Below are 24237 nucleotides of genomic sequence, written 5' to 3' on the forward strand. Positions count from 1 at the left end.
ACAAACTGCCAGAAGGGGTTCCCCAACCTGCCCGCATGCCCTATATCTCAGACAAGCACCCTCGACAAACCTTGGAAGTGATTAACCTCCTGAGAAAGCACCGGGAGCTCTGCAATGTGGTGTTAGTTGTGGGCGCTAAGAAGATATATGCCCACCGAGTCATTTTGTCAGCCTGTAGTCCCTACTTCCGCGCTATGTTTACAGGAGAATTGGCAGAGAGCCGGCAGACAGAAGTAGTGATCCGAGACATAGATGAGAGGGCTATGGAACTGCTGATTGACTTTGCATATACCTCCCAGATCACTGTGGAAGAGGGCAATGTTCAGACCCTACTGCCAGCTGCTTGTCTCCTCCAGCTGGCAGAAATACAGGAAGCCTGCTGCGAATTCTTAAAGAGACAATTAGATCCCTCTAACTGCCTTGGTATTCGGGCTTTTGCTGACACACATTCATGTCGTGAGTTGCTAAGGATAGCAGACAAGTTCACTCAACATAACTTTCAAGAGGTGAGTTGTACTTAGTGGTTTGAATGTATTCATAATGTCTTTGTCAGGAGAGTGTATAGGCTCACACTCTGCTAACTGACACATAGCAGCTTGGCTATTTACTGTCAATTCTAAATCATAATATTAAATAAGTTATAAATTCTAAGCTTGGTGTTTATTTTAGAGTCCAAGTTTGTGTTTATCAATAATAGTTAAAGTTTAGGACTTGATTGTGCCTAGTCATGTCATATTCATAAAAGGCTAATTTAAAAGTTAGAATACAGTTTATTAATTCATAAGGAGATGTGTGTCTGCTAGGATACCTGGCATTAGTCATTTACCTGAAGCATGTCCTTCCCGATTATATGGATTATTCAGCAGAATAAATTATAGGTCAGAGGTTATTTGGTGAGTAATCAGAAAAAAATTGAGGTTAGATATTATCAAAAGAATTTTTCATTAAGCCTGTTATTTTTCATTCATTCATTCAATATTTGTAAAGCTACTATGTTTCAGCCACTGGGCTTAGGCACAAAGGCTGCAGTAGTAAACGGACCCCTGGAGTCTGTTTTGTGTGTTTATAATCCAGCAGGAAAGATAGCCAGTGAATGTACAATTACACAACTAATTACAGCAGTCGGTGCTACAAAGAAGAAACCCTGGATGATTTAACAGTGTGTTACAGAGATTTAACTTTGGTTCTAGAACAGCTCATGCAAAATCCTGAGACATGAAGAAGCATAACTAGTTTGAAGAACGGAAAGAAATCTAGTGAGACCCAGAGAGTAAAAGAGAGGGTGTTACATAATGATTTTACAGAAAGAACAGAGCCAAATTGCACTGGAGTTAATAGACCATGTTAAGAAATTGAAATTTAACCATTAAAGTGTTTTGAGCAAAGGAAAGACATGGTTCATTTTGCACTTCAATATTACTCTTCTGTTCACCAGGATAACCTCCAGTGGCTCAAAGACTTAAAAATACAAATGAAACCATGAAAATATTAGATGACACAGATCAATTCCTTTCTAATTTTGAAGCAAAGAAGGCTTAATTGACTAACCCAGAAGGCATAGAAAAAAATATTGATAGATTTGACTGTATAAAATGAAAAAATGTCTTCATGGTAAAACAAAATAAGTCAAAGACAAACTGGGGGCAAATATGTGCAAATCATATCACAGGCAATAATCTTAATATATCAAAAGCTCCTATTGGTCACTAACCAAGACCAATAAAATGAGCAATAAAATAATAAATTCAGATTGCCCTTAAACATATGAAAATCTGCTCAAGCTTGTTCATAATAACTGAAACATGAATTAAAACTATACAAAGTACTATTTTTTATCTACCAGATTACAAATATTCAGAAGTTGGATTGCAAACTCTATTGATAAGGCCATGGGGGAAATAGCGACATTGCTAGTGTGAGTATAAATTGATACAACTCCTTTGAAAAGAAATTTGGCAGTACCTATCAAAATTACACACTTATTGCACACACTCAGCAATCCCATTTCTAGAAATTTGTACTACAAATGTACTGGAGAGGGGAAATGTTTGAGGAAGTAAGATCATGGGTTCCGATTTAGGTATATTCCGTTTGAGACACTTGTGACACATCTAAATAGAGATATTGAGTAGGCCTCTGTTTATATGAGTCTGTATCTTAGAAAAGAGATTAGGCCCTAGCTGGTTTGGTTCAGTGGGTAGAGCATCGGCCTGCGGACCGAAAGGTCCCAGGTTCAGTTTCAGTCAAGGGCACATGCCCAGGTTGTGAGCTTGATTCCCCAGTGGGGGGCGTGCAGGAGGCAGCCAATCAATGATTCTCTCTCATCATTGATGTTTCTATCTCTTCCTTCCTCTCTGAAATCAATAAAAATAAAAAAATAAAAAGATTAGGATGCGATTGAAATTTAGGAGTCATCAACATAGGAATTAAGTCATAGTAATTAAACTATGGCTTACTTCTTTTTAGGCCAGGTATAATCGAGAAGCCATAAAAGAAAAAATTTATAAATTTGATTACATAAAACTTTTAAACTTTTAAATAACAAAAGCACTGTAAACAAGATAAAAAGAATCAATGCAAATGAAGTCACCTAATTCGGGGAAAGAAGAAAAAAGTCCTAAAATTTTTCCCATACTAAAGGATGGGTTAGCTGAAGAGCAGCTGGCAGAGGAAACTGAGAATAAATAGAAGAGGAAAGCTAGGAGTGTGGGATTGTTTCATGAAGGAGATAATATATATATATTTACAAAAACTGACTCAAGAAGAAACAGAAAACCAGATAAAACCTATATCAATGAAAAAAGTTCCCATAATAGTGTGGGACTTAAAATGCAGATCTCCTGTAAACTTTTGTTTGAGAAAGCAGATATTTAAGGTATTATATATATATTATTGATTTCAGAGAGAGGAAGGAAGAAGGAGAGAGATAGTCATCAATGATGAGAAGGAACCATTGATTGGGTGCCTCCTGCACACCCCCTACTGGCGATCAAGCTCTCAACCCTGGCATGTGCTCTGACCAGGAATCAAACCCTGACGACCTGGCTCATAGGTTGATGCTCAGCCAATGAGCCACACGGGCCAGGCAAGGCATTATTTTCTTAACCTGATTGTTTGGTTCCAGGATAGATGTCAGTGCTAGATTTGCCCTAATGGTAGACAGTATCTTTTTCTTATTGGTGAAAAAGGAGAAGTGACATTTTAACCATACTTTGTTTATCAAAAGTATTATTCTTACTCTTTGTCCTTAGTGCCAAACAAATATTTTCTCACACAGATTTTCATGTCTTCTTGCCATCTGATGTTTCCAGTAAGTGATATCATTTTTAATATCATTATTTAATATCATGGTGGTTCACTTATAAACTTTAAACTTGGTGATCATTGACACATAACATTTGGTTTATAATACTAGGTTGGGAAAAATGTTTACGCTCTGACAAGATCCACAAAGAATGTTAAGGCACTCCACAAAGATATATGATACCTTACTTGTACTTAAGTAAAGAAATCGGAGTGAAAAGAAAAGAGGAAAGTAGGATACAGCCATGGCTTAAGTTTTGCACACTGTGAAGGCCAGCACATTTAATTTGAAGCAAAGCCCCAAATTTGGCTCTGGCCTTTCTAGCCTCCAACATAGGGTTGCCAGATAAAATACAGGGTGTCCAGTTAAATTTAAATTTCAGATAAACAAATAACTTTTAGTGTAAGTATGTCCTCTATTTTTATTTGCTATATCTAACAGTCCTGCCACAGAGAGTACAATGCAGTCATTCTAAGCTGCCTGGCTAATCAACCTAGCTAAAATGTAAACGTTACCTATTTAATTTCCTGAACCGCAGAAGGTCTCCCACTCAGATGATTTGAAACTTTTTGCCATACAAATGAAATGTTCATTAGTCTTTTCTACTATAAGTATAGCTGACTTTATGGTCTGAAACTTTTATTTTGAGATGCGCATTTTTTTCTAATGTACTTGGGAAAAACATTCTTAATCCAATATTCAATAGCAATGGCTTATCTCATATTCTGGGAAATATTCTGACTTTTTGATGAGCATGAAAATAACCTTGTCCCAAGAGAATAAATATATCACCTGCATCAGAGGTCACGCAGTAGGAATTGACCTCTTCACTAGATCCTTCCTGCACACATGGGCATCACACATAGCACGTGTACTGTTGAGAGAACAAACCACATGGAGTGTAGCGGTTACCATTCCCTCCTGCATTGTACCCTGGCCCTTGTACTCTGCATAGTCATGGCAAGATCTATAAGCTTTTGGGATTTATGGATGGCATGCATGACAAGGTGATATCCTTGTCATTTCCTCTCCATTCTGACAGTTAGTTCCCTAGCCCTGGATAAAGATTAGTTATTGGTGTGTGTGGCAATATATGTAATGTATGCACACACATATCAGTGAGATAGATATACTGGTATAGATAAATATAAGAGTGCGTTAGTCTTCAGAGGTTTTCCTGGGTCTGATTCTCCTCATTATATCCATTCTTGCTTATAAAATTGCTGACACCCTTATTTTTTATACTGGCTCCTTCGTGTTTCTACCCTAGACACTGCTCTGTCAGTACTAATCTTCCTCTGGAAGCTATTCTTGAATTTTTTTATGCCTCTTATATTTCTGGAGTTATAATTTGGTATAGTTTAGTTTACTTTGAATGTAAACTTTTATTTTGATACTTCTTTTTAGGAAAATGATGTCATTTGTCTTAAATTATTTGAATCATAAATTATTATTTTCCCCAAGTTTTGTGTCCCCTGTACTCTCATTTCCTTTTTTAAATTAATAAACATTTTTTTAGAGTAGTTTTAGGTTCCAGCAAAATTGAGCAGAAAGTAGAGTTCTACACACACACACACACATACGTTCCCACACAACCTCCCCCGCTATCAACATCAGAGGGGTATACAATTGATGAACCTACATTGACATGTTATTATCACCCCAAGTCCATAGTTTACATTAGGGTTCACTCTTGGTGTTGTACATTTTGTGCGTTTTGACCAATGTGTAATGTTGTATCCACCATTGTAGTATTGTACATGATAGCTTCATTGTCCTAAACATAGCTCTGCCCATCTGTTTCTTTTAAACTTTTCTGCTCCACTGTTTTGAACTTCAGCTCTATTGTGGAATAGAACTTTGCTTCATAACCCTTAAGAAAAATATTGAGACAATAAATTAAGTATGATCACAGGTTTTTTTCTTTTATTCTTACCTCACTTTGAACAGGTGATGGAAAGTGAAGAGTTCATGTTGCTTCCAGCCAATCAGCTCATTGATATAATATCTAGTGATGAGCTAAACGTTCGCAGTGAAGAACAGGTGTTCAATGCAGTGATGGCCTGGGTCAAATACAGTATCCAAGAAAGACGTCCTCAGTTACCCCAGGTATAATGGAAATGCTTCTCTAAGTAACTGCTTTCATAATATGTATTTGACTTGCAAAAAAAGGAGCAGGCATCACTCCTGTCCCTTATATTAGACTGTAAGAAAGACCATCTGTTTCCAAATAATTAAGGGGATATGTGTTTATCATAAACTTTTTGCTCCTTCCTCTCTATTTTGCATCAACTCTAGGTTTGGGCTATAAAGCTGGTCAGAATCTAAATCAGTGGTTCTCAACCTTCCTAATGCTGCGACCCTTTAATACAGTTCCTCATGTTGTGGTGACCCCCAACCATAAAATTATTTTCGTTGCTACTTCATAACTGTAATTTTGCTACTGTTATGAATCGTAATGTAAATATCTGATATGCAGGATGTATTTTCAGGGGTCGCGACCCACAGGTCCTAAATGGTACAAAATGAACAGAAGAGAGCAAGGAAGGCGACTGTCCTGCTTCCTTTCCCTATGGCTTGGAAATCCTATGCCATTTTGAAGAATAAAGAGACAATATGAGGCATAAGTGGTCACTAAATGAAATGTTTGATGTTCTTGTTATTATGACTGTAGGCTTTAGCAGTTTAATAGGATATTCTTCTAGATTTTTAATTAGAATCCAGTTAAATAAGCTAATTGTAGAAGAGCTTATAAATATATTACTGAAAGCTTCGAGTAACATCTAAAGCAGTGGTTCTCAACCTTCCTAATGCCGCGACCCTTTAATACAGTTGCTCATGTTGTGGTGACCCCCAATTTCATTGTTACAAATTGAACATAATTAAAGCATAGTGATTAATCACAAAAACAATATGTAATTATACATGTGTTTTCCGATGGTCTTAGGCGACCCCTGTGTGAAAGGGCCGTTTGACCCCCAAAGGGGTCGCGACCCACAGGTTGAGAACCACTGATCTAAAGTGATATTAATGTGCTTTGTTTTCTGATTATTTTAATTACTGAGTTGGTGGTTAGAATAAATTGAATTTAGTTTTAGTATTTATGCCTTCCCTTCCTCTTCATTATATGTTAATTAGATCAATTGGTAAGTTGATTCAATTAGATCCCCAAACAATTGAAATACAATAGGGGAGCACCGATTCTCTTAAAAACCTGGCAGATGGGCACTCGAGCCTGTAAGCATGTTCATTTTCTCATAGGTGCTCCAGCATGTCCGTCTGCCTTTGCTCAGTCCCAAGTTCCTGGTGGGCACCGTGGGCTCTGATCCCCTCATCAAGAGTGATGAAGAATGCAGGTATGAATGGCTCTGTTGGGAAAATCAACAACCAAGAGTTCCTGTTTTCTCCTAATTTCCATATTTCTATTGCTGCCTAACTAGTGTGTTTCCTAGTGCTGAAAGCAGAGTATTTAACAGATTTTTATTCTTGGCTCGGGTCAAGAGGAGGAGATGAAGAGAGGACTGAACTTCCAGTATTTCGTCCCATTAGTTTTTTAATGTATTGTGTTTTTTTGGTGTAGAAGTGCCAATAAAGATGTAGATTTCTAAGATTTTAATGCAAGCTTGAATTAGAAGAGGTAAGTCTCTGCTAATATATTTCTTCTTGAGATAAATAATGCTATTGGTTTTGTCAAAAAGTGTGTCCGGAGCACATTTTCATTCCATCATATATGCCCAATTAGGGAATAGGACTGGCCTTGTTTTCTGAGACTGTGGACAAAGTTAAAAGTTCTACCACACTTAGGAAGTAGCTTTATAAATGCTTTTACAAAGCAAACAAAACACCTCCTTTATTGGGCTATCTCTATAATGTATATGAAATGTAATAAATTTTCCCAGTTTGACAGATTTTACGATTTAGGTTCAAATCTGAAGCCATGTGGTGTTTTTAATCATTTTCTCATTTTAATCATTTTCATAAAAGAGCAAGTTAGTACTCAGAACTCCTTAACTTACACTAAAGAAACATGTTCTAAAATCAAGAAGCCCCTGACTGGTCCAGTGGTAGTGGATTATCAGAACTTAACTAAAATCAGGAATCCCTGTAACAGGGGAAGGACATGTAGATGAATTTGCATTTCTTCTGTAATCTAAAGTCTGTCCCTTTAACAGATGTTAGAGGGGCTTTAGATTTTTATCTTTTAAATTTAAAAAACAGACAAATGGCAGTTTTCCCCCCAGATATTTACAGTACCTGCAGGAAAACCATAGGAATTATGGATGCTGAAATCTGAAGAAACAATACAAAGGTGCCCCTTGTGCATAAAACAGAAGTCAGATTGTACTGATTCTGATGCAGAAAGTAAAGGTGAAGTCATTTGTCAAAGAAACCCCTTCCTGATATCTTGACCTCAGCATTTACCAGCTCTGTGACCTTAGGCAAGTCACTTTAACCTCTTTCTGCTACGGTTTCTTCATCTATAAAGTTAGGATAGTAATAGTACCAATTTCATAGACTGTGGTGGGGATTAGTGAGCTGGTGTGCCGTACAGCAGCACACGGCTGTAAATGCTGTTATTATTAATTGTGGGTTGGCTTGCTGAGTATCAGCTCTATGGTACTCTTTCTAGGAAGCCCTGAAAACCTAATTTAAAACCAGCTATTAGGAGATCACTGTCTCTGTTTTTAAGGCCGAGGAAGCTAGAAAAGGCTCTTCATCATCAGGGGAGATTTTTTTGGTTTTTGTTTGTTTTATTTTTAAAATAAACTCGGAGGAGCTTAGCAAAGCCATATATAGGAAGTGCATTATTGGATCATACCTGAGGACTAGTCTAGCAGGAAAAAATTACTCTGTAACATAAAATAACTAGAGAAATTAAAATATAGTATAATTTAGGAAACATTTTAGAGTTGAGAGAGGACAGAGTAACAGATGGATATGCACTAGTCAGGCACTGCGTCACGCAAAGGACTCAAGTGAAATAAGTACATACAGAAGTAGTGTGCATTAGGATATTTTTTAGGTACAATTACTAGGTTCTTCTCATAAAATAACTTAATAGACAGAAAAAAACATTTCTTCATCCTCAGTAGAGTTGTTGAGAGTAAACCATTCAGACAGTACCAGATAGCAAATCAATATTAAATGATGGCACCATGCTTCTTTTTAGCAACAATCTAATTTTTGACCTAGTTTTATTACCTTAATTAATTTAGCAAACATTTTGTGCTACGGCTGATGTGCTACTTTGCCAGTATCCTGCAGAATCTAATAAAATTTTGAGAAAGCAATAACTAGGCTGGTAATCTAGTTGTAAAAGACCAGTCCAACACTGGTATTTTCCATAAGTTATTATTGGCCCCAAGCATGTTGAGGTACATTTGCACTGAGATATGAAGTCAAAATGGAAATACTAATCAGTCCATGACTCCGAGTGTGACTGGCATCATTGCTCTCACGTTTGTGACCCTTGTTAATGTGGGCTGGCGTTCAGGGTTTGGTTTGATTTATGCTTGATCTCTTTGCCAACTTACCTATTCCTAAACTATGCTGGGATTTGACTAACAATGCTATTTAGACACTTGAAATAAAGGCAGAATTTTCTCCACAGAGACTTGGTAGATGAGGCTAAAAACTATCTTCTATTGCCCCAAGAACGACCACTAATGCAAGGACCAAGGACAAGACCACGGAAGCCTATCCGCTGTGGAGAAGTACTTTTTGCAGGTTTGGATCTTAATTATGGTGACTAAACTGAACATTTTAGAGAAACTGTCAAGTGAGTAGTCCTTTGGATAGTTGTGATATCCACTGTCATAAGAAACACATATGCTGTCATGTAACTTGAGTCTTACCTCCTGATCCAACACTGGCATTCTCTAAAACAGTGCTCTGTTTGTATAAACCTAAAACCGCATTGCACAGGCAAAACCTTAGCGCAGTGGTTCTCAACCTTGACTGCACATTAGAATCACCTGGGAATCTTTTTAAAATCCTGATTTCTGGGCTTCATCCTCCGGAAATTCTGTTTCTTTGTTATGGGGTGGGGCCACAACATTAGTAACAAGAAACAGAATATCCGTCTGTTACTCTGTCCTCTCTCAACTCTAAAAGTGTTTCCTAAATTATACTATATTTTAATTTCTCTAGTTATTTTATGTTACAGAGTAATTTTTTCCTGCTGGACTAGTCCTCAGGTATGACCCGTAAGTCACTTCCTATATATGGCTTTGCTAAGCTCCTCTGAGTTTATTTATCTTAAAAATAAAACAAAATTTCCAGAGGATGAGGCCCAGAAATCAGGATTTTAAAGATTCCCAGATGATTCTAATGTGCAGCCAAGGTTGAGAACCACTGCCTTAGAGAGTCTCAAGAATAGTCTAACTTGGTAACTAGTAATGTGTTTTTATTTATTAAGGCTAGTTTCGTGGTAAGGCTGTGTTAGATTTTAAAAATAGTGGATTAATTCCTCTTTGTTGTGTTGCTTTCATTACTGAAAATAAATGGAACTTTGTATTTGAGTCCAAAAATAAATAAATAAATAAATAAATAAATTCTGAGGGTTTTTTTTAAGTTTAAGAATATATAAAAGAGCAAATTGGGAAAACTACCTAAAATCTATTTATAAATAAAGCCACATTGCAGTAGATGTTTTGTTCAAATGAGTCATGTGCATTAATTTATATAATGTGCAAGTTGTCTCATAATTACTTGAAACTGTCAAAAAAACATTATCTTACATCAAACAGTTATTTGTACGCCTCCCTAGCTTTACTGGCTAGATGCAGCCCAAGACAACCTTATGCTGTATCATTTTGCTCCTATTGTCTGCCCCTGAATCTGTTGATCCTGAGGAAGACTAGGGAGAAATTATCACCCACCCATCATGATTAATGGAAAATCAGGTTTCATTTAAATCAGTATATTTAACTAATACTAAATGACACTAAGTTTTGTGTATCCTAATTTGAATTCTGTTCTAGGATGTATGCCAGGAGTTTCAATATCAGAGAAAACATCTTAAATTCCAGAATAAAATCTGGCTCCTACTGTGAGGGTTGTGAGCATTTGAGGCAAATCAAATAGCCTGCTCATTAAACCTCAGACACAATTTTATAATGGAAGTCATAAAAAACAGCTTTTTATTAGATTACATGGTTCCAAATCAAATTAATATTACTTCATCAACTGTTCTTCGATACTAAAGAAAAACACAGGCCTTTAGAAAACCAGTGTACTAAGGAAAATATTGCTGGAAAGGGATACATAGTATTAGTTTAATACCCTGACTTACATGAAACCATAATAAAATAAAATGTGTGCACATTGAGATTTGAAATAAATAAATGAATTTTCAAATCCAGCTAGAAGGTTAGAAACATTCCTATTTCAGTCTAGCTCTGGAAGTTATTGAAACCCCTTAGAAAACAGTAGTTTTCAAATGTTTTGAGGTAAAGGTATCCTTAGACTTCACTTTTTAAGCTCTAGAATATAGCTCTTATTTGGATTGAAATAGAGATGGTTTGAAAGAATAACAAATGTATTCCAAATAACCATGCTTTCAGGGAGCACTCAGATGCTTTATGGAACTCAGTTTGAACTTGTTATGAGCTTATGAAAAATGTAACTTCTTTAAAACATTTTTTTATCTAAAATGTTATGTTAGGTGCTGGCTAGTGTGGCTCAGTTAGTTGAGCGTCATTCCTTGGACTGAAAGGTCACCAGTTTGGTTCCCAGCGGGCACATACCCAGGTTGTGGGTTTGGTCCCTGTAGGGGTGTGTGCCAGAGGCAACTGATTGATGTTTCTTCCTCTTTCTCTCTCTCTCTCTCTCTCTCTCTCTCTCTCTCTCTCTCTCTCTCTCTCCCTCTCTAAAATCAATTTTAAAAAATATTATGTTGAATAATACAGAATTCAGTACAGATTAGAGATTAAAAAGCAAAATATTTTGTAAATAAATCATAAGAATTTTTGCATTATTTTTAGTTACAAGAGGACCTAGTAAGAAATCATGAGAAGAGCCAAAATCCCTCTCCCCTGACAGAGTAAAACCAAAAAGAACAGGCTTCTGAATTATGGTTCTTCTTTTGGCTCTTAATTACATTTATGTAGTGTGTTGTGCTTTAGAAAGCAGTTTCATGTATTTTGTTTCACTTTAAAGTTTTTATTTCTTATTTTACAACTAGGTAGTTTACAGGATTTTTCAAGGATCACAGAGCTCAGTAAAGGCAACAGTCAGGCTTTCTAGCTAAATTCAGTCTTCTGTTTTGTCACAGTACCTCCCAGTCCCATTTGAATTGGTACCCTTGCCTGTCTCTGTAAAATGGACCATATACTAACTTACTTAGAAATGAAAGATTTTAGCAATCCTAGTGGACGAAGTAAAAGTCAACATGTTAAGTCCAAGACTGGTCACAGTTTACAGGTTGGCAGGAAGTGGTACAGCCTGTGCTTTGGGACAGGCATTCTGACCATTTGCGTTACTTCCCCAGTTGGTGGTTGGTGCAGTGGAGATGCCATTTCCAGTGTAGAACGATATGACCCCCAGACCAATGAGTGGCGAATGGTAGCTTCAATGAGCAAAAGGCGATGTGGCGTTGGGGTCAGTGTTCTTGATGACCTGTTATATGCAGTAGGAGGCCATGATGGATCCTCTTATCTCAATAGTGTTGAAAGGTAAGTAAGGTCAATGTGAAATTTTCTTCTGAACAATTCATATAGTTTCATTTGGGATGTTCATTAGGAAACAGGTAGGACTTGCTGCTTTAGTACTGCATCTGTGGCACCGGTTGGCAGCCTAGACCACTTAGCATGCAAGTCCTTTATGATCTTACCTCCACCTGTTTTCCCAAGTCTATCTTCCCTGGCACACCAGTGTTCCCTAAACGTGCTGCTGCAGACCCACTAAATTATTTGCTGGTCCTTAGACATGCGATCCTCTTTCCTACCTCTTCCTCAATGGGTATGCATGCTCTTCTTTCTTTGGAAAGAGTGCCTACTGAATAGTATTATTTATGCAACAAAAACATGCTTGCATATAAAGAATATATATGTGGATATATACCTTTTTTTAAAAAAAGAGAGACACCCACTCATAGAATAAGACATTTAAAAATATTTTTTTTTATTGATTTTTTACAGAGAGGAAGGGAGAAGAGGGATAAAGAGTTAGAAATATCGATGAGAAACATCGATCAGCTGCCTCCTGCACGCCCCCTACTGGGGATCAAGCCTACAACCAAGGTACATGCCCTTGATCGGAATTGAACCTGGGACCTTTCAGTCCTCGGCCTGATGCTCTATCTACTGAGCCAAACCGGTCAGGGCTATACCTATTTTAAAGTATTTTATTGACAAGTCTTGTAGGATATACACCAAAATGGGAAGAGACCAGAAACCAAATGTAATTCAAAGGGAACTTTAGCTCTCTATATATAACATCCTGAAAAAAAAAATTATATTCATATGTAACTTCTTTAGTAAAAATGAATTTTTTTAAGTGAAAATGAATTTAAAAAAAAATAAAAACGTAGCCCTGGCTGTTGTAGTATAGTTGGTTGAAGCATTGTCCAGTACATCAGAAGGTGGCAGGTTCAATTTCGCGTTAGCACAGATACTGGAGTTGAGGGTTCGATCCCTGGTAGGGGTGGGGTACAGAAGGCAGCCAGTCGATGTTTCTCACATCCATGTTTCTCTCTTTCCCTTCCTCTCTCAAAATTAATATAAAAAAACAACATAAATTATTCTTTTATATGCTTTAGTTATTAGTCATATTTAGGGGAAAGAACATATATATTATTTGTTGGTGAATATGTAAGCATAGCCATACTTTCTTTGTGTAAGACAAACTCTGCTCTTGATGTTCTCGGCAGGTATGACCCCAAAACAAACCAGTGGAGCAGTGACGTGGCTCCTACAAGCACCTGCAGGACAAGTGTTGGTGTGGCAGTGCTTGGAGGATTTCTTTATGCTGTCGGTGGCCAGGACGGTGTGTCTTGCCTCAACATTGTTGAGAGGTGATTTTTTTTTTCAAGTTATAAAAGGCATATGGAGGGTGGGAAGAGATTAACCAAGAACTTTGCATACTAGAGGCTCGGTGGGTGCATGAGGGTCCCTTGGCCTGGCCTGCAGGGATCGGGCTGAAACCGGCTCTCCGACATTCCCCAAGGGGTCCCGGGTTATAAGAGGGTGCAGGCCAGGCTGAGGGACCCCACCGGTACACGGATCGGGCCGGGGAGGGACCGAGGGAGGGCTCCAGGGCATATCCGACCCATCTCACCCAGTACCAATTGGCTGGATCCCAGCAGCAAGCTATCCTACCAGTCAGAGTGGTCAGTGCAGGTCATAGTGACTAGTCGAACAGTTGAGAGATCGGACACTTAGCATATTAGGCTTTTATTACATAGGATATGCGTAATTCATGGACACAGTCAATAGTGCAGTGAAGGCCTGGAGGGGGTGGAGTGGAGGGGGTCAATGTGGGGGAAGAAAGGGGATATCTGTAATACTTTCATCAATACAGATACATTTTAAAAAATAAAAGGTATATAGAGGGCTCTTTAAAAGAAGCAATTTAGATCACTAGGGGATCCACTATTTGGTACTTTTCCCATGGACTTTAAGGAGAACATTTTCAGTTGATCTTCAAGTCTAGGAAGATGACAGGTATTAACTTGGTTTTTTAAACTATGTGCTCCACTGATGAGCCTAACATTAAAGTGTTGGGATCATTTTAAAATTGCCTTCTATATAGGATATCAAGCATACCACTTCTGAAATCTGCTGTCTTTTTCCACAGTTCTTGGAGTATACCGAATGTAAGACTGCCCAGACTTCTTTCAGAAAAATAATTAAAGCAATCATTCTTTGTCTAGCACATCTTATAAGGACTCCAAATATTTTGTATGTGGAGTCTCGTTAATTCTTGTGTTTCTAAGGGAAATCTGGGCAGATGCCAAGGTTTACTTTACACTTTACAAATCTGTTAATTTTGGTGAAATAGATTCTGTTTTTAATACCCTGCCCCATCAGTTTTTTCTCGCTCTGTCTTAGAGATTAGATTTGGAGTCTCATGTGCTATGACTACTGGTAAGAACATAGCCATATTTCATCCTTACTTCTTAAAAAGAAATGCTCATGACTCCAGAATTTTTTGAAATGGCATTTGAGTTGGGTTACCATGCTTAAGTTGAAGAGTTTAACTGTGTCTTAAAATTGTAGGTAACTCTTAAAAGCTATGCTATCTGTCAATAAACTTATTTCCTCACTTTTAAAAATTCTATGCAAGAGGATTCTGGGAAGATAACTGTAGTAATAGCATAATTTTTTAATCTCCAAATTCCCACATAAAAATAAACACAGCAACCGATAGCAAAGCTAAAAAACTATGGAAAAGTATGGAGCTTGGTTGCATGATAATGTGAATGTTTTCAACACTTAAAAATGGTTACAGTGGTAAATTTTATGTATATTTTACCACAATTAAAAAAACAAAACCCTGTGGACATTTAAAATAAACTAGGGGGAAGGGTATCCCCATGATTTCCAAAACACAAATAAGCAAAGCAAACTACCAGTAGGCACAAGACCTGCATGATATCATTGTCTGTGCAGGAGAAAACAGAAAAGCAGTTGTTGAAGTCTGATAGCGCTAAGAACAGCCAATAGCCAATGCGTGTTTACTAGAAAGCATGAGGGGGAAATGTATGAACAGGTGGAGCTAAGAAGGGTTTTGCTTTTTCCCATTACAGAACAAATGCAAGGGACCTGCAGCTAGATCTGAAGGACTTAGAAGGGGGTTTCTCAGCATCAAGCATGACTGACATTTTGGGCCAGATACTTCTTTGTTGTGGGGGGCTGTTTTGTGCCCCCCACAAAACAGGATGGTTAATAGAACCGTTGGCCTCTACCTCGATGTCCAGTGTCTAGTCCTTCCTTTTGGCAGAATCTGATAGTCAGCGTGGCAAAGAACAGTGTCTTTTTCAGAGCACTAGCCGTGGCATCAGAAGTCAGAGTACAAAATAGCTCATAACTGACACAGGCACTGGGTCTAAGACAGGGGTGGGCAAACTTTTTGACTCGAGGGCCACAATGGGTTCTTAAACTGGACCGGGGGGCCGGAACAAAAGCATGGATGGAGTGTTTGTGTGAACTAATATAAATTCAAAGTAAACATCATTACATAAAAGGGTACGGTCTTTTTTTTTTTTTTAGTTTTATTCATTTCAAACGGGCCGGATCCGGCCCGCGGGCCGTAGTTTGCCCACGGCTGGTCTAAGAGCTTTTCCCCGTAAAACTAGTGAAGTGTGTTAGATTCGCACTGTGCATTTGACCATCGCATGTCCATGCCTCCAGCATCTTTCGGTCATTTCACACCTTATGAAAAAGGTATCACTTACTGGAAACCTGCATGTAGACTGTGGTTTCTCTCACTGCAGGTATGATCCAAAAGAGAACAAATGGACCCGAGTGGCTTCCATGAGCACCCGAAGGCTAGGCGTGGCTGTGGCTGTGCTAGGAGGCTTCTTATATGCCGTGGGTGGCTCTGACGGGACATCCCCCCTCAACACAGGTTGGTCCCTTCCAGAGTCAGTCTGCTTCTCCCAAAGCAACACGTTTTCCTTTGGAGAGTCTCCCTACAAAAAGTATAAATGTCGGGTGCCTGGCTGGTGTGGCTCAGTGGTTGAGTGTCAACCCATGAACCAGGAGTCAGGGCACATGCCAGGGTTGTGGGCTCAGCCCCCAGGAGGGGCGGCGTGTGCAAGGAGGCAGCCAATCGATGTTTCTCATTGATGTTTCTATCTCTCTATCCCTCTCCTTTCTCTCTAAAAAAAAAAATCAAAACATATTTTTTAAAAAGTATAAAAGTCAGGCATATCCTGTAATTTATTGGACAAATTATTTTCCCTCTAGGAGAGGGCAACTCTTAGCTCCTCCTCAGCTCCCTGGGCAACCAGAGTCTTCGTGTATATTCTCAAAATATGTCTTTCTCCCTCCGCTGTACAAGCTGCTGGGAATTTATGATGAATAAAAGAACTGTTTTCTTAATATGACTAGTTCCCTCCCCCCAACCATCTCTCCTTAGAAGACAAAAAAAAACCCCCTCTATATCAGTGGTTCTCAACCTTCCTAATGCTGCGACCCTTTAATACAGTTCATGTTGTGGTGACCCCCAATTTCATTGTTACAAATTGAACATAATTAAAGCATAGTGATTAATCACAAAAACAGTATGTAATTATATATGTGTTTTCCGATGGTCTTAGGCGACCTGTGAAAGGGTCGTTCAACCCCCAAAGGGGTCGCGACCCACAGGTTGAGAACCGCTGCTCTATATCAAAGTCTAGGAGTAAAAACTTATAGCTATAAACTGGCTTGTGTTAGTCCTTTCTATTTCTAAATATGTGGCACTCAGATATATTCATTGTCAAATATCTTCTTTTCAATGGCTTAGAATGCAGTAGGAATAGAGGCAAGAGAGTACAAGGTAGAGTTGTCTGATTAAGACAATAAATTATTAGTACAAAATGGTGCTTACAGATCATGTATTCTAATGCCCTCATTTAAAGATAAGTGAGGCCAAGAGTCACCCAGCCAATGAGTCCTACAGTCAGAACTAGAACTAGGTACCTTGACTCCAACGCCCGCCCTTTCCACCACACCATACCTGGAAGACACCAGCCCCTGATGAGAGTGTAGCGCTGATGTCCAATGGCATACAAGTCCTTCACAGAAGCAAAATCAGATTACTTATTGAAAATGTTTGTGTGTGATCACAGTTTCAGTGGCTGTGCAGGAAACTAGAGGGGAGAGGAAACGCTGGCTTTTCTGTTCCCTGCAGTGGAGCGCTACAGTCCTCAGGAGAACAGATGGCACACCATCGCCCCCATGGGGACCCGCAGGAAACACCTGGGCTGTGCAGTGTATCAGGACATGATCTATGCTGTGGGAGGCAGAGACGACACCACAGAGCTCAGCAGTGCGGAGAGATACAACCCCAGAACTAACCAGTGGTCTCCGGTGGTGGCTATGACATCCCGCCGTAGCGGAGTAAGTGCCCAGCTACTAAAAACTTTGAAAATCCAGAACCAGGAGAGGGCTGTGCAGGACTCTTGGCGTGCAACACATAACACAGGACAGTGCGAAGGTGCAGGTCAGGCAAAACAATCCCTGCACTTCTATACCAGGGAAAATTTTATTTTAATTGCTGTTGTCTCAAGTAGTTAAATATATCATTAGAGATTTATTTTTTATGATTTAGTATAAGTTGCATCTGAAAGGCATCTCCCTGTCTTATCTACCACCATCTAACTTCACCCATATTCATCTTATATCTATTAGGGCTAAATATTTCTACCTAATATTTCTAAGGAATTCGCATGCCAGTATAAATGTTCTGGCAGAAATACGTCTGGGCCCACCACCAGTCTCCACAAATGTTTTGGTCTGTCGCATTTACAGTATAGGCCAGATTGGGCTGGCCTGTGTCATATTCTAGACCAGTGGTTCTCAACCTTCTGGCCCTTTAAATACAGTTCCTCATGTTGTGACCCAACCATAAAATTATTTTCGTTGCTACTTCATAACTGTAATGTTGCTACTGTTATGAATCGTAATGTAAATATCTAATATGCAGGATGGTCTTAGGCGACCCCTGTGAAAGGGTCGTTCGACCGCCAAAGGGGTCGTGACTCACGGGTTGAGAACTGCTGTTCTAGACCATGGATGACCAGGAACTACAGAGACTTCCAGGGTGGGTCTAGACTTCATCCATCCAGGACATCGGCTGGATGAAGAGTGAGATGTAACTCATAAACCAAATCCTGTCAGGAGTCCATCCATGTAGCACAACAGGTGGGAGAACCCAGCAGTGGCTGAAGGCTCCATGACCTGAGGATAAAAGTCAGTTCTGGTTTGCACAAATCGGGGACCACCACTGCATGGCCCAGCAGGTCAAAGCATTCATGTAGCTGTGGCTCTTTATTACTGGTACTCAACAGCGTCTAGTTACAGTCCTGCTGTTTTCACTGCTACATTCTGTTGATTTTATTTTCACTTGTCTAGCAAATATTTACTGTGTGCTAGGAAAGCAAAATTGAGTATGATATGATTGCTCCCCTCAGAGGGCTTCCAGGTTAGTGAAAGAAAATGTTTGCAGCTAATGATAAAAGACCAATGTATAGTAGTGGCCTGTGCATTAGAGGAGAGCATGGGCAAATAGGCTTACTGCTTTGGGGGGCAGTGAAAAGACTCATCAGAGAAAGGCACATGTAGGCTAGTTCATGAAAGAACAGATGTTCTAGAAGAGAGAAGGAAAACAGCAGCCGGGGAATATGTGCAAAAGCACAGAGATGTGAAGTGTACGGCATTTTCTGGGACTAGAATCAATCTAGTAGCACTGCAGCATTGGTTTAAAGTTAACTTTACAGGTAAATACCAAAAAAAATAGAGCAATTTGGAGGTTCTGGTTCACTCCCAGGGAATGCTTTTTCTAAAATTTAATATGTTTTGAACTCTGTAAATATCCTAATTGAATATAATTTTCTAGTTCCCGTAATTTAATAGATTTTTGTTTTTTCCTCTAACACAGACAAAAATCTATTAAATAATAAGTAAACCAAACAAACAAAACAAATCAAGCAAACCAGAAGGTAAGGCCATAAAGAATTATCTTTTATTAAAGAGATTTATCTAGAAACCATTCTGCATTTTCCCAGGGATCAGATTCTTTAGCAGACACTGTGTTTCGGTCTACAGGTTGGCCTGGCGGTGGTGAATGGACAACTCATGGCTGTAGGAGGTTTTGATGGCACAACATACTTGAAGACCATTGAAGTTTTTGATCCTGATGCCAATACATGGAGGTAACTTTTTCAGCTATGTTGTGAATCACCTCACTGCTGCCTTGAAAATAATGGGCTTGAGATAGCCCATGACTGTCAAAATCAGGGTGGTCGGCGCACTGAATTACCTCTTGCAGTATTTTGAAGAGGGCTGAAGTTACCATATTTGGTGGTTTATTTTCACTTAATTGCTTTAAAGTGGCTGGCATCTTACAAAACTCTTCTCCTTGGTAACTGTCCAGATTTATACTTGAGAAGACAAACCGGGGGTGGGGGGGGGGGGGTCTCTCTAGGCCAGTGATGGCGAACCTATGACACCCGTGTCAGAGGTGACACTCGAACTCATTTATTTTTCTTTGTTAAATGGCATTTAAATATATAAAATAAATATCAAAAATATAAGTGTTTTACTATGGTTGCAAATATCAAAAAATTTCTATATGTGACACGGCACCAGAGTTACGGTTTTTCAAAATGCTGACACGCCGAGCTCAAAAGGTTCGCCATCACTGCTCTAGGCCCATCGTTTAGCAGAGGAAAAGGAGGCACAGAGAAAGTAAATGACCGAGTTCCAATTAGAACCTTGATCTTTGTCTCAGTGCAGTTTTTCGGTATCCAGTAAAAACAAACTGCAATTACTTTTAAAAAAATATTTCATTTAAAACCAGTATTTTTTCCTTGAGCTTTTAAAATCTATTTAAAATTTACTAGACTTTAAAATAGAATATTTTAAGTCACTTTTAGGAGGAGGCTATATCTTATTTAAGGGTTTAATTTTACTTTGCTTTTAAATCTTTAATTGTCTCACAAATCCTTCCTAAGTACTTAAGTGGTTTTTATAAATTCACATAAATCAGGTGGCTCATGCATTTATTTTAAATACTCAAAACGCTTACAAATTTAGCAAAATTCTCTTAAACCTCTAAACTTAAAATCATGGGTTTAAATCTTTAATCACATAGTTTACATTTGATTCACAAATTAATCTGATATACTTTAAGTTCTTATGTTTAAGAAACACTGGCATATTAAAGTATCAAATATATAGTTAATCCTCACATTTAACATAAAAATATCAATACTGATAGTTTGACGTACTTCATACCAGCCTTTTAAGGAAAGTTTTACCTTCCACACAATTTGAGGTCTGTTTTTCAATAAATTTGAGCTTCTTTGCCTAAACAAATTCTAGGGTAGGCATCTCAGTGGTTGAGGTTGCACATCAACCATAGGTATCAGTCGACATGAGATCTGAGGCAGCAGACATCCTGAAAGGTTTTCTCATGGCTGTGAAAGGTCAGCTGAGGTCTGTTTTATAGCCACGACTCCAAGAGGGGCAGTCTCATAGCCCATCCTGTTGTGTTCTAAGTGTACATTTTCTAATTTTGTGCCTGTAGCTACCCACCCAGATTTTTCATCTGTTTATAAGACTTTGTCTAGTCTTCATCTCTAGAAAAGCCCGTTTTCAGATATTTAGGTGACATTCTTTGGATTCTACATCTCTTTCCTGGCTCTGTAAGGCTAAGCCAGACTAATGACATTGTAGCCCTTTTTGCTTCAACTTTGTTCATTAAGTAAAGATGCACTGAGTGTTGTAGACCCTGGGAATTCAGAAGTGAACAAAATAGAACTCCCTGCCCTCCAGGAGCTGACATGATAGTGAGACATAGTGCCACTGCAGGGGGTGGACATGCTCTGACATTGTGGGGAGGAGGCTGGAGTGTCCATTGTAAAGGGTGGCTCAGGAAGTCCTCACTGCAAAGGTAACATCTAGCAAAGCCTAGGACAGGTAAGGGAGATATAATGGCAGATTTTCATGAATAGGAGCCTCCCTCTTGGGGCATATTTCCTTCCACATACAGCTTTCTAACTTTAGTGGGAATTTGAGTAAGACATTTACTTCTGCCTCTTAATCACTATGATCTTAATGTAAGGACTTGTTTCTCAATAAGTAGAATTATCTGTTGAAAGATAACTATCTAAATATAGTGGTTATAGATCCCCAACTTAACACCAGTTTTCTCATGGCTGGCAGAGGAGTTAATATTCTTTCCCATAGAAATCCTTAATTTGAAGATGATCTTGTTTACATGGCACAAACTAGATGCTAACTTTATTTACTTACGTCCAGTTTTGTTCCATGAAGGGTTTGTACATACAAACGGCCCTAGCTGGTTTGGCTCAGTGGATTCAGTGTCGGCCTGCAGACTGAAGGGTCCCGGGTTCTATTCTGGTCAGGGGGACATGCCTGGGTTTCGGGCTCCATCCCCAGTAGAGGGTGTGCAGGAGGCAGCTGACTGATGATGTTTCTCTCAATATTCCTCCCTCTCTAAAATCAGTAAAAACAAATAATTCATGAAGGTTAGGTGGAAGGAAACATGGGTGGGAAAATAATATAGCCAGGACAAAAATTAGAAACAGAATTGTAGAATATATGGTTCTGTATAAGTGTAAGAAGTCAGTCTAGGTGTAAAGTCATATAGTCACGATGCAAAAGTAGTAGATATAAAAGTCCCATCTACTTTTATTCTTAAAACAGTCCCCTATAAGTGATAGCATTTCAGTCAGCATCTAAAATAATTCTGCCACTTGCCAGTGCTCAATTCCAGCTCCTAATCTTTGGAAGCGAAGTTTGAAAGCTAAAAATATTGTGATCTAAAACAGAGACAATGGTGTTTTTTTCCAATTAGAAATCAGATTTTCTTTCTTTGCAGGTTATATGGCGGGATGAATTACCGTCGGCTGGGGGGTGGAGTAGGAGTTATTAAAATGACGCATTGTGAGTCCCACATATGGTGAACGTCTAGAAGACAGCTGTGTGTATGCTCTGCTGTATTCTGGAGCGCTTTGACTTTGTAGCTTTCTAAGCTCGGGAAAACATGAACAAATTTTATTCTTTGCCGGTGCCTCAACTATGGAAACACAAACACAAAGTACTTCACCTATAGGATGCCATCTTTGCACAATAATGTTCAGTTCTGTGCAGAATATTTATTTTTGGTTTTAATTTATCATGGTTTTGTTTTTTTAGCTTTCCTCCCAACCAAAATAAAAAATTCCAAGCACTGAAATTTTAAGATACTAAGTTTCAAAATGTTAATGAGGGGAGAAGGGCTATATATGATCTAGCTGTTATTTCTAGGCACTCCATCCACGATTCCACTCCTTACAAGGACTACCAGTGACAAAGATCAGAATGCAAAGTGTGTAAGTTAGCTATCATTCTTGCACTAAGCACAAGAAGACTTGAAAATCTTTTTTAAAAGTATTAAATCAATAAAACCAGGACTCTAAAAGTTTTCATCAGTGAAACTTTGCATCTTGTTTCCTTCCATATGAACTTGTTTTCTGCTACATTTAAAGTTTTTTCTCCGCAGTATTTTATAGTTTCTGCTAGATCTAGAGCCCTACTGTGTGCCTCTACAAAACAGTATGCAATTCTCATGTACTGTCTAGAGAATCACCCAATGGAATTATGCGCATGTTTTTACTCTAAAACACTACCGACTGAAGCAACTTTCCTTTTGATTTGCATATTGCTACCAAGGACCAGCAGGGAGAAATGTGCTCTCCCCAGCAGTGAATTGTTGTGCAACTTACATTTGATGCTCAGGCTGCTGAAGCTGAGGCTTACCTGTAATCACAGCTGCCAAGGAATGAATTCTTCAGTTCACGTGATAGTACATGGGAAGGGGTGTAAAACCAGCTGAGGCATTTTATTATCTTGGTTCTTTTATACAGCTATATATTATCCTCCTCATTCTATAAAGTCACTGCTACTACTCTCACATTGCACTTTTTGGAGAAAAGTTAAAAAGTTTTGAGAAAATGCTAAAAATTTCAGTGGTTGAAATTTTTTGTCATTGTGTTCATAGACCTTCTGCAGGAAAATCTTTTAAGAGTTTATCCACAACAAAAGGAATAACCTTCTCTTCTCCCCACAAAAAAATATTTGGCAACTTTTGTGTTTACATTTAAAAATCATTTGCACCTTTACAAGGAAAAGTATTTGGTAAACAATTGTTTACGTGTATCATTTATGCTTTTTTCTAGCATGTATAACTTTTTAAAATAAAGAGTACTTACCATAAAAAAAGTTTGGTTAATGTTTTTTAATCCTTGTGTCTTTACTATTTAGATGTTCTGTTTCTATATCATTTATATTTCCTTTATATAAAGTTAATAAATCTGAAGAAATAAAGGGATTGCTAACTAGAATTATGTTATATTTTATAAAGACTTTATATTAAAAAGTTTAATATATATAACAATGTTTATATTAATATGTTTAACTCTTATATAATTTAATTATAAATATTTAATATATTACCTAACCACTACACTTGTTTTCTAGTATAGGACTTAGAATCATAGAATTTGGAGCTAGAAGGACTCAACAATTCATCTATTTCCAGACCCATTTGTTTCTTTGCTTTAAGAGTGAAAACCCAGAAATCCCTTCCATAGAGTAAGCAGGCAATGATAAAACCAACTTTAGAAATCAGTTGCCCAAACTCCCACTCCATTTCTTTCTGTGCCCCATTGCCCCTGCAGGCCAACCTGAAACGGCCTGAAACTAAATACACTAACAAACCTTATTTAACTGGTTAATAACATTGAAAAAGTATAAAAAATATGAGATCCTTACAGTACTGCATTGTTAACAGCCAGTCTTCAAGGCAAAATCACCTATTTTCCAAGGCTCTAGTATTACCTATATTGGAAAAAAAGGAGAATAAGAACTAAATTCAAGAGGTGAGACTCTCTATACCTAGGGAATTCCCCAATGGGAACGATTCATATGGCTGTGATTCAAGAACAGAGACCCAGGAACTACATTACTGGCCAGTGTTCATTGGAGCCGGGTTTATTACAACTTACTTGCATAGTGAGTTCCTCAACTCTATAACTGGGCCGTTGGGGGTTGTAACTCGCAGATTTGTCCACACTGAGCCTCCAGCATTTCATTAATTACAGTTCTGGTTTGCTTACCCCTGGCCTGGTTCCCACGTAGTTTCTGCTCCAGTGAGCATGACTCCCTGTATTCACCTGTTTGTCTCTACAGTCTTGGGGGCACCAATTTGCCCTGTGT

At 38.4% G+C, this 24237-nt stretch overlaps 1 protein-coding gene across 1 annotated transcript; it reads left to right on the plus strand.

The window, feature by feature from the left end:
- The first annotated feature begins 6 nt into the window (after positions 1–6).
- KLHL20 (kelch like family member 20) lies at positions 7–23162 on the plus strand. The gene is made up of 11 exons (XM_014456024.2): positions 7–506; positions 3278–3310; positions 5255–5413; positions 6566–6660; positions 8916–9031; positions 11796–11979; positions 13176–13319; positions 15741–15874; positions 17144–17352; positions 19060–19166; positions 21860–23162. The coding sequence occupies exons 1-11, from the start codon at positions 36–38 to the stop codon at positions 21942–21944; spliced, it is 1737 nt and encodes a 578-aa protein (XP_014311510.1). The 5' UTR covers positions 7–35; the 3' UTR covers positions 21945–23162.
- Positions 23163–24237: the final 1075 nt, after the last annotated feature.

Source organism: Myotis lucifugus, unplaced genomic scaffold (genome assembly GCF_000147115.1).
Source record: "Myotis lucifugus unplaced genomic scaffold, Myoluc2.0 scaffold_54, whole genome shotgun sequence".
Taxonomy (NCBI): Eukaryota; Metazoa; Chordata; class Mammalia; order Chiroptera; family Vespertilionidae; genus Myotis; species Myotis lucifugus.